Source organism: Schistosoma mansoni, assembly GCF_000237925.1.
Source record: "Schistosoma mansoni, WGS project CABG00000000 data, supercontig 0230, strain Puerto Rico, whole genome shotgun sequence".
NCBI lineage: Eukaryota > Metazoa > Platyhelminthes > Trematoda > Strigeidida > Schistosomatidae > Schistosoma > Schistosoma mansoni.
In genome coordinates this window covers 26,536-38,863 of record NW_017386096.1, presented here as the reverse complement: position 1 = coordinate 38,863, position 12,328 = coordinate 26,536, and the positions used below count along the sequence as shown (strand labels likewise).

The 12,328-nt window shown below is 36.6% G+C and overlaps 1 pseudogene across 1 annotated transcript in view; it reads right to left on the bottom strand.

Annotated features, from left to right (window-relative positions):
* Smp_199200 overlaps positions 1-12,328 on the bottom strand; it is a 61,797-nt pseudogene that overhangs the window by 41,938 nt on the left and 7,531 nt on the right. Inside the window, exons 5-7 of the mRNA in view lie at positions 8,301-8,468; positions 5,222-5,272; positions 1,395-1,715 (exon numbers count right to left, since the gene is read on the bottom strand). Of these exons, the coding sequence occupies positions 1,395-1,715; positions 5,222-5,272; positions 8,301-8,468 (540 nt within the window). The remainder of the gene's footprint in view (positions 1-1,394; positions 1,716-5,221; positions 5,273-8,300; positions 8,469-12,328) is intronic.

Sequence of the window (12,328 nt, the reverse complement as noted above, 5' to 3'; positions counted from 1 at the left end):
TACAATACACATCATTTTATCTTTATTACCCAGTCAATAGAGGACAGCAATCTGATAAAATGTTAATCGTTAGGGATTAAAAATGTATAAACTTATTGTTAGTAGGACACAGACTGGATTAAAGCACTTTCCATGCACCATTCTGTTGCTTCACTTTGATTGGCTATTTCTTATCCAATCAGCTCTAGGCAATACTTAAAGAAGACTATAGAATCTTCTCAAATAAAAACTATATACCAACGTCTCTCTTATTGTACTTCTTACCTCCATCTATGCCTGTTATTTGGAATATAATTTCGTTCCTGTTCAACAGTGTTCTGATTTGAGGACTTGTCAAGTGAGTTGTTGTCCAAGAATATTAAACAATAGGAATAGCTGGGTCGTATTAAGCGAAATTATAATACTTCCATACAATGATTACATAACCATAACGTACTATGAAGAATCTATGATGATTGGTACATATCTAAGGTATTTATACTACAAAACTGAGCATTTAAATGCATAATTAATTTTTCAAAGTTGAAATTATGAGTCGATTGAAGCTAGACCAACATGGAAAACCTGGAAGCACTAAAGGGCTGTTTCGTCCTACTATGGGACTCCTCATCAGTGCGCATCCACGATCCCGCACTCGCGAGATTCGAACCCAGAACCTACCAGTCTCGTGCCAGAGCACTTAACCAATAGACCACTGAGCCGGCATCCAACGGTGTTAATGTCTAACCAATCCACGAAATTGAGCAACCATTCACCAATGCCATCAGTGAGTTGATATCTCACAACAGACCTGGTTGAACTCCACTGGTGACTGCTTCCCACTAGAACTCCAGGACATGTATCTTGAAGCCAGTCACTAGTGAGCATATGATTATAATAATTAATTAATGAAAATATTCAGAAGGGGGTTTTGTGGGGATTTCGGTAATTCTTATAGTTTAAATCATGAATCAATTGAAGTTAGACCTACATTGAAAATCTGGAAGCACTGAACACCCGTTTCGTCCTATTGTGGGATTTCTCATCAGTAAGTATCTACCATTCCGTCTCACGACATTCCAACCCAGGATCTATCAGTTTCGCGCTCGAGTCGGCCGGCCAGCATCCAACGGTGTTAATGTCTAACTTCAACCAATCCACGAAACTGAGCAACACATCCGCCATTGTCTTCATTGAGTTGATATCTTACAACAAACCTGGTTAAACTCCACTGGTCATTGCTTCTCACTTGAACTCCAAGAAATATCTCTTGAAGCCAGTCACTAGTCACGAAATGGCCGTACAGTGTTTCCGCGCTCGAACGCTTAACCTCTAGACGACTGAACCGGCCTGCCGGCATCCAATGATGTTAATGTCTAACTTTTCCTTCTTGTTGTTTATCTTTTTTCTTTTAGAAAAAGAAACAAAATCTTCCTTTCATAACTTAACTGACTTAAGTTCTAATTTAATCAAATTACGTAATATTATATCAACATGGGTATGGTTACATCTTGATATTGGTTATATCCAAGGAATGTGTGATTTATTAGCACCAATATTAATTATTATACAAGATGAATATAAAACATTTGCATGTTTTAATTGTTTAATGAAATGGATGTTACCAAATTTTCCATTGATCAAATCATCATCATCATCTTCAACGAAATTATCACCATCGGAAACACCATTGTTACTAAGTAGATCATCAATAGAGAAAACAATCAATAATAATAGTAATAATAATGATCATACAATTAGACGTACTACTTTATTACAAATGGCTGTGAATGCAGCACGTCGTCGGACTATTACAATGCATAGTAAAGATAATACTATAGATACTACTAATCATAATAATACTTATTCAAAACAACTACATTATGATACGAATACATTGCGTTGTACAAATAAACTCAAAGAAACATCATCATCATCTCCATCACCATCCGCATCACCATCCTCATCACCTTCACCATCAGCGGCAGCAGCGACAGCATCGTCATCATCATCATCATCATCGTCCACATCGTCACAGAACGTTACTGATGTAATAGATGAAACAATTGAACAATCATATCAGAATTCAAATTCAAATAGAATCATTTCACCATATGATAAATTATTATTAAATTCTAATGAATTATCAATACCATGTATGGATATAAGATTTTCTTTTCTTCAATCATTAATAGAAGTAAGTTTAATAAATTGATTCATGATCTCAACCATAAAATTACAAAAATCTCCACAAAACCCCCTCTGATAATGATCATATGTTCATTAGTGACTGCCTTCAAGAGGTATTTCTTGGAGTTCTAGTGAGAAGCAGTGACCAGTGGAGTTCAACTAGGTCTGTTGGGAAATATCAACTCATTGAAGACAATGATGGATGTGTTGCTCAATTTCGTGGATTGGATGAAGTTAGACATTAACACCGTTGGATATCGGCTCAGTGATCTAGAGGTTAACCTCTCGCGAGCGAAACTCACAGGTCCTGGGTTGGAATCTTGTGAAGCAGGATCGTGGATGAGCACTGTCGAGAAATCCCACAACAGGATGAAACGGCCGTCCGGTATCTCCAGGTTTTCCATGTTGTTCTAGCTTCAATTGACTCATGGAATCAACTATAAAATTAATAAGATCTCCACACAATCTCCTTCTGAAATTGTGATTTTGTTTTCATTATTTTATGAATTTATGGTGTTGTCATAAAATTCAACACATATATGAAGAGTAGTTATGATAATCATTGAAAACATCGAAGGATTGAACATCCTTTTCGTCCTAGTGTGTTTTTTCAACCTTTCAAGAGGCAATAAGACCCAAGTTTTTAGGCCTTGTCAATGACTAGCTTTGAGAGGAAAGTTCTGGAGGATATCCACCGAAGATAATTATAGATGGTTCTGCAATACTGGGGACTGAATGAAGTTAGACTTACATACCACACGATAATGTCTCAGTGATTTAATGGTTCAATGTCAGGGGGTAGAGAGAAAAAGTTCGGAGTTCGATTTTCCTTGTGGTTGGATCGTGGATATGGACCTCTATGGAATCCCATAGTAGGACAAAAAGGCTCTTCATTGCTTCCAGTTTTTTTAATATTTGACTAATTTTGATCAGTTCTTGATTTCAACGAAGTTCAACAATCTACACAAACCCATACTGATATAAACCTAATTGATTAATAGCCTTCTGGAACATTTTTGCCGCCAATTTTTTCAAATATCAATCTATCACCATGAATTTTGAGTTGGTTTTAATAGATTAATTCTGTCTGCTAGCTGCGTGCAGTTAAGCGCTTTTGAAAAATATTTACAACTTATGGGGGATCTAATTACTGACATACTTAGAAAAATATCATCACGGTGTTTCGCATATATTCCTCCTCTCTCCTTTCCTTTGAAGGAACGACTAGCGACTAGTCATATAACACATCCAAATACAGTTGTCAATGTAAGGATATGCCATTAGTACAAGACTGATCGTAAACATTTGTGGATGAACATAAATGGGTTCTAATTACTGAATAGAGACTTTTTCTACTTATGTTTTTTTTTAAATTCACGGGTTAATACTTATTAGATGGGATTTGTGTTGCAATATTGGGATAGTTTACGCTGAGTAATGTTTACTGTAACTGAACATGTTGAGGCAAAAACCCGACTCACATGTCCTCATCGTGCCTCCGGGATCATAGGATTGTTTCCATGAACTAACGTTAGCAACAACCCGAGTGTTGGAGATCGACCTAATCATCCACTCTACCTATACCCACAAATGATTACGATTGCTATAAAGAATCATTGCATAATTATTGTTGTTTCAATTGAACAAAGAGAGTACTATTATCATTGAATTCAGAAAAGTTCTCAATGATTCCATAAAACAGCTAAACCATCATTTATAGACGAACCAATCAGATCTAAGATGTCTGGTCTTGGATTTTGGCACGAAACTTATCTGTCCATTTGGCTAAATATCACTTTGTCATAATATCTGATGTCAGTTCATGATAAAAACTTTAAATCTAACTCCTAACTTTAACGTACAGTTGTAAATGCTAATCCCGATTCCTTATACCAATTTATAATTCAGTCAGTAATTAGACATTATCAAGGTCAATGTAGGGTTGCTCAAACGTCGTCCATAAATTTTAGTCTCACCAATAAATCAATGAATTCAACAAATGTATCCTTACCACTAAGTACATTTCCAATGTTGAAGAACTGATGAAACTAAAGTTAATTACTAAGTTATAAACAGCTAAGGATTTGGCACAAGCGTGTATATTATGACCCAAGTTTTCATGCTTCCTGTCAGTACGGCTGTGTTAGTAAACTAATCATAAAGAGAATGAAAAGTATTGTGAGGAGAAAGTGAATGCCTTCATTCCATTTTAAATGATCCAATGATGAATCACCTAAAAACTCTTAACCAGATCAAAATTTAATCATAAAATATATGTCACTACAAAAATACCGCAGCAGTCATAAGCAGTAATCAAGGCTTATTATATTTGATATGTAACAAGCAATGAAATCCAGAATGGACATTTTTTGTCTTATTTGGAACCGGTCAAGTGGATGCACCTCCATCATAGTATTGATGTTGACATTGAAAATTGAACCTAGAGTTCATCGTCTTAAAGGTCAATGTTTTCCCTATAAATCGATCTATTCATAAACTTGTGATTAAATGCTCCACTGTAGTAATTCACTTTCATATTCTGGTATATATTCTTGATATATAAACACATTATGTTTGAGAATAATGATTCATATTTTGCAAAGGCTGAGATTAGTGTTCTGCACTTATTTGGCTAGGTTAGGCAGACAGCAGGACCGACAAGTACTCTATACTGCTCATACGGTTTCCGTGTCACGGGTCCGATCGATAAATCACTGTTCTTTAATTGGCGGTCTTATCACGTCAGCAGCATTTTGTCATTCGTGATTATCAGTTCCATTGAAGTTAAAATAATGTACGTTAAGGTTGCATACTGTAAAAGTCGTCAGAGAGCTACCAGAAATGATCACAGACGTCCTCTAAGAATGAGGAATGGAAACTGACAGATACAGCGGATTGTTATTTTTGGTCAGTCATATTTACTTTCATAAACTATACATCAATTGCGTGTTGGTTTCAACTTCAAAAACAAGCTTCTAATGAATTGTTCTGTTTACTTTATTTTAGATCTTTGATCCAGAAATGAATCATCATTTAGTTAAAAAGGTGCCAGAAGGACAGTTATTGTTTTCATATCGTTGGTTATTATTAGACTTTAAACGAGGTAGGTACTCAAGATAATGTATACTTGTCTGTATATATATATGCTTTTTTCCTAAATCACTGTCAGTTTGGTTCATCAGTGTACTTTTTTCAAGTAGCCTAGAACTGTTTATTTTAATGAAATGCACACGAACATTGTACCAAGTATTAGTAATATCAGATCTAAACCTAACTAAGAGGGTAATTTCTTTCAACATTCCAAATTCGCTGTGATGGGCGAATGCTAATTAGCAACCTGGTCATTGCTACTACTTTGATATGATGGTCAGGTATGCCTATCATGATGAACTAATCGGGCTATACTGACTGGAACAATCGTTTATCAAGGTCTTAATATTCTGGGCAAGTCGGTTGAACAGCGGTCAAACTAAAAGCAGCAAATCCAAGGTTAGAGGGCGAAGTCCTGCTGCTAACTGTTTAGAGGTGTGATGGAAGTGAATTTTTTCCCTCAGACAACCAGCATAACAGCAATACCGCTTTCTCAATAGCCAACATTTCCAAACTTTCAGTGATCTTATGCTTCAGTACAACGACTATTGTAAAATATTCACTTTTCAATAGTTACCTAGATTCTTAACTTGATTATCTTAATATAAGGAAATGAAACAGAACTATGAGGATCTACCATTGATTTTCATATTATTTATTTATATAAACATATAAATATTGATACAAACGGGCACCGAATACACAAGTCACTTGATTTTTGTTTGGGCTGTTATACTGACCGGGTGCCCAAACCGAAGCAGGCGGTTCACTTAGAGGGACACACCCCGAGTAACGTCAGGAGATGCAGTCCCATGGTAGTCGGTGACTGACGATTGGTTCATACGAAATTTGTTCCCTCATGATACTGGAGCTCATGTGCACTATTGGTTTGGAATCAGGGTTTTCTAACTCCCCTGGGTGGACTTTTGTTTAAAACTCATTTCAATATCAACCGTAACGTAAATCTAAAGCGATAAGACTTTGTCACACCACCAAGTTAATTGAGACCGTGATAATGTGTTCTTTTATGAGTGAAAATTTCAAAGTCTATTCCACAATATTAATCTGGATCATTTCAATGGATCTCAGTTTCTGATCTTATAATATCATCCAATGAATCTTCCAGCAGATTTACACTAAATATTCTGAAAATATTGGAAATCGTTTATTACAGTAACCATTACTAAATAAATTGATCAAATATATACTGGTCATCTCTTAAATCAATGAGATTTTTTAGCCAAAAATTCGATAGACTTTCATAATATAGAAAACTACCATATACACTAAACTGTTGTCACTATCTTATTGACAGACTTGTAGCAGGCTCGACTGCCTAGTTCCTAAATGTCCGGTTACGACCGAAGATGGGGAGAGTAAGCTCTCCTTCTCGAAATACTCTCACATGGCCACGCGTACACAACCAATAATAGGGAAGTCCTGCTCACTGCCTTCTCGCTGCTGAAGCGTTGTTTACGAAATTGAGAAGACAAAAAGCGAATTTCCGGTGCTTTAACCGGGTTGGTGAATATAGAGGATCCAAGTATGAAAGTTGGAAAACCCTCATTCCAAACCAATGATGAACGTGGGCTCCAGGATCCCAAGGAAACAAATGGCGTATCAATCAATTGTTGGTCACCGGCTACCATGGGACTGCATCTCCTCACGATGCTCCATTGCCTTGTGGATCAGATCTTTAGGTCAAACGCTCTGGGTGTGACTCCCTGAGTAAACCACCTGCTTCGGCATTGGCACCCGGGCAATATCACAGCCCATACACAAATCAAGTGGCTTGTGTGGAGCATTTGTATTCGGTGTATCAATATTTATGTGTTCAAATATATAAATAAACAGATTCTTATTAGTCATCAGCTAGTGGGAGTCATTAAAATGTCATATTCAGCATCACTCAAGATTAGCATATCATATATTTTAACTTTTGATATCATTCAAACTCAAATAAGATCAATCCACTTACAAATTAAAATAATCTCTATAAAATCACTTCGTCTAAATGATAATCTCCTTCTTACTAGTGACTTACTTCAAGATGACATTCTCATATTCTCTTGTTAAAAAACTCAAACTTGTAATGTCTAACTATTGTGGGACTCCTCAGCAGTGCACATCCACGATCCCGCATCACGAGATTCCAACCCACGACCTATCAGTTTCGCACGCCAGCACTTAACCTCTAGACCACTGAGACCGCCGGTCGGCATCCAACTCTTTTAATGTCTAACTTAAACCAATCCACGAAGTTGAGCGATACACCCATCATTGTCTTCAGTGAGTTGATATCTCACAATCGACCTGGTTGAACTCCACTGGTCACTGCTTCTCACTAGAACTCCAAGAAATACCTCTTGAAGACAGTCACTAATGAACATATGATCATTATCAGAGGGGGTTTTGTGGAGATTTTAGTAATTTTATATAGTTGGAATCATGAGGAGTTCCACAATAGGACGAAACGACCGTCCAGTGCTTCTAGACTTTCCATGTTGGTCTAGCTTCAATAGATTCATGACTTCAACCATATATAATTGTTTAAAAGATTAAGTGCTCACTACAAAATTTGGGAATTCTGGTTACGCACTGCTGTGATATCTCATTATTATAAAGAAACAGCTCTCTAGATTCCCACTAGATTTTTATAAATATCGTCAACTAATATCTATTTATGATCAATATACTACTTATAAACCTAAGTATTAATAGTGATTGTTCAATAAGCACAGATGGACATTAGCTAGCAGTGGAATCCAGGACAAGGCGCGTTTCGTCCTATTTGGGACTCATCAGCTCAATGTACCTGTATCTCAGAGTTGATGTTCACTCGAACCCACCACCATTCACTTCAAACGCCATCGCGTTATCCACTCAGCTAATGAGTCTTGATAGCCACCTGCTTGTGCAATGGGATGAAGTTTGAATTCACTTGTTGTTGTTGTTTACTTGCATCTATCTATGATCAATATACTACTTATAACCCTAAATATTAGTAGTAATTCTTTGTGTGTTTGTTTTTATATTATTAGAATTGCAATATAATGATATCTTTCCAGTATGGGAAACAATATGGGCATCACGTCAATTAGTCACTTATGATTTTGGAATATTTTTCGCTTTAGCATTAATTGAATATTATCGTGATATTATAATTTATTATAATATGGATATAACAGAAATTATACGATTTTATAATGGTAAGTTATTATTTTTAATTGTTTATTTAAAACACGTAAATATTGGTACACAGAAGCACCAGATATATATGCGAGGCATAAATCTCATTTGATTTGTGTGAGGGCTGTGATACTGCTCAGATGCCCAGACTGAAGCAGGTGGTTTCCTTAGGGGATCACAGCCCGAGTCTTTGACCTAAAGGTCTGATCTACAAGGCAGTGGAGCATCATGAGGAGATGCAGTCCCATAGTAGCCGGTGACCAACGATTGATTCATACGCCATTTGTTTCCTTGGGATCCTGGAGCCCATGTGCACCATTAGTTTGGAATTAGGGTTTTCCAACTCCCCTAGGTGAACTTTCCGTGTCCACCAACCCGGTTAAAGCGTCGGATATTCGCTCTTCGTTCTCTCAATTTCGTAAACAACACCGGTGCCACGATAACGTTGTGAGTAGGATTTCCCTGGCAGAGGCCATATATTCGCGTGGCTATGTGAGAGCATATAGAGAGGGAGAGTGTACTCTCCCCACTCTCGGCCGTATCAGGGCATTTTTAATTGTATTATTATAGTGTGTGTATGTGCTACTGATATTGATAGATATAAGTAGTATGTATTGTCCATTTGAAAATAGAATGTTTGATGGTAGATGATTGAGAGGAAATCGAAGAGAAAAGATTAAGAACAGAGAGTGATTGATATGGAAATGAAGGAGAAGCGAAGTCTGAGACAATTGATGGATATTTTATAGATGAACTATCTACTGTATGGTTCTTAGATTTCATCAAGATATTCTCTGTAATATTGTATGGAAATACATTTGATTGTCCCCATGGGATGTTCTTGTTCACTAAATTATGTTCCTTAAACTGTTGGATATTATTAAAAGAGGTTTAGAAATCTGTTATGTCCCCATGAGAATAGTGAATGGTAACTTTTGAATCCGTTTATGGACCAATATGATACGTATATTTCCCATTGTATAATTGTTAAGTAACTAAACTACTCGTATTCGTGTCCCCCTTATTATGAGCTTTATTTTGACCTATAGACTATTATTATACGATTTACCATTCTTGAGTTATCCCCAGTCTATCAATCACTATCTCCCTTATTCACAGCCACGTTCAGTTAAATCTTGTACAAATGTTGTTTCGTATTTTATGATACAATGTGGTCTGTCTGGGTGGTATATAAACTAAGTATGTTTGAAATAAATGATTTATACCGCTGAGGCTGAGATTCGTGTTCTGGACTTAGCTGGGTGGGCTAGGCAGAGAGGAGAACCAACAGGTACTCTAGACTGCTCGAACGGGTTTCTTGTATCATTTGTCCGGTCGATAAATCACTGTTCCCTAATTGGCGGTATCATCACGTTATATATTAACATGGCATCCAGGCAACAAGTTGTAAAACAATCGTCTAACAAATTTTCTGAAATCCCATGGAAAAATTAAATGTTACTTTTCTTAAAGTAGTTTATATGGTAGCATCTTGAAAAAAATGCAGAAATCGACGAATTATGATATTTGTGAGCCTGCTTTTCCCTAATTCGAAAGTGTTATATCTTGAACTTGGATTCTTAGTATGTCGAGTAATACTTGGGCACTCAAACGCTAGAACCCTCCCAAATCGCAAAATCAGAAAACAGAAGACAAGTGGAAGTAATGTTATTCCCAACACAGTGTCAATTATGGTACAAAACTGTCAGGTATTTATAGTTTTTAGTAGGAACGAAATCATCATTATAGTCATCCAGTCCGCACACAGAGGGTTATTAGCATTTTCCGATAGGGAATCTACGCGTAGTGATTCTGTAATATTCTTCCAAAAGCTGATTGGATGGGATATGTTCGGCTCCTTCTGGGCTTTTTAGTGCTTCCTCAAGTTCACCTGTGGACCATCCTCACGGAAAGTCACTTGTATATCTGTGGATACTTTATTTTGTTTTTGTATATAAACTACCTTTGAGATTACATTCTCCGCTTTCTCACTCTAAATGCCAAAGATTATGGGAGTTTAGAAATGGCCCAGAAAGTCACTGTCTCATACATTCAGTAAAGAGAATTCGTTAGTACTGACTTAATATAGCAAAGATTACTTTTGAAAATGACAGCTCAATTAAGCGACTTACATATAACGGAGAAGAATTCAGATTATCCATCGTGTATTACCCATCAAACACTTAAGTTACTGATGCAGAAACAAGATTTTGAAAGTTCCAATCTCTCTACATGTATGGACCTATAAGATTGAACAAAATCAACATGGATACTTTCGAAACTTTGAACTTTAAGGCTTTCAGACTCAAATTATGTTGTCCAAATTACGGTCAAATAGATAGCGTGCCAAAAAAACGACGCGATCATTCCATTAAAGAACGTCAACAGATACTGAAAATAGCTTAGTTGCTAAGTTTTAAGTAGAAAAAATTCGTTGAAGATAGACAAAGTTCCAAAGAATACGACACACAAAAGATGACATAAGGGACAAATAAAGCTGCAAATGTCAAGGTGAATTATATCTAAAGAAGAATGAGTTTTTCGTTTTGAAAGTTTATAAAACGGTTGAATATAACTCAGACTACTGACTAATTATCAAGTAGTGCAATGTGAGATACAAAAGGTAGCAAGGGGAATAAATTTAAGGTGATGACAGGTTAGTTGATAAGGTTGTAAATCCTCATCGACTGAATTGATTGGAATTTGTATTACCCATAACAAACCACTGACTACCTTGAAAGACGATGTAAGCTGGTGTGATAGGTCAGAAAAAAGCTAGGACAGTCAAACTAAGATATAACATCACTCCGTAAATTTGATGATCACTAAAATGAACCAAGTTGGTGGATCCAAACTACTTAAATTGGGACTCATGTGATAACCTTTACCGGTACTTGGAGTCCATGGGTATAAATGGTTGAAGAATAGATCACAATATCGCAGATCCTTTCTTTCTTTATCTTCTAGATTTTAAACTCTATTATCCCTATCTATAAACATTTCGTTCCTCAGATTTGAATCACATTTTCAATTTTCGGTCCTTTTTAATTAACATTGATACGAGTCAAAGATTCTCTTAAGTTACTAGTATTTAACCTTAGATGCCTTAGAAATATTCCTCGCATCTGCTAAGATCACCAGGTAAGTAATAGTGGGGTTAGACAAGGGATATTAGGGAATGATGCTAAATCAGTGGATGAGGTCATGGATCTTCATCGACTGAGATGGTTGGGCCACGTGGTACGTATGCCTAAACACCGATTACCACGACGTGCTATGCTGACTAATATTGACGATGGTTGGAAGAAAGTTAGGGGAGGCCAAAAGAAAACGTGGAATCAGTCCTTGAAGTCAGTAACCTCTAGTCTGAGCCATGTTGGTAGATGCAGACTACTCGGCTGGGGTCCACTTGACTATCGTAACAAATGGTTGGAGACTCTGTGTGACATGGCTCAGAATCGATCACAATGGCGCAGGTGTATACACTCTTTATCTTCCCTTAAACCTTGAGATTAAAATTTCTTCATATCTATCTTTCTTCCAGTACTATATCCTTATGTACAACCTATCTTTTATATATTACCACCACTAAATTTACTACTTCTATGAATTTGGTGTCCATCTTGTTGTGCCATTGAGGTATGGCAACTCGGACCGATGCATACCTGTGCCTGGTCCTACGTTATAGCTGATTGACTTGAACGTTGGTACTATATTACTTTTATTCATCTGATATTTGTCTTATTAGTTTCAATTCATCCTTTTAATATGGTATTGTCAACTTTGGCTAATCTACATTCGAACCAGACTGTTTCGGTTATGACCAACAGATTACCACCAATAACTGTTTAAATTTACTTAGTATTGTTTGTTTGGATCT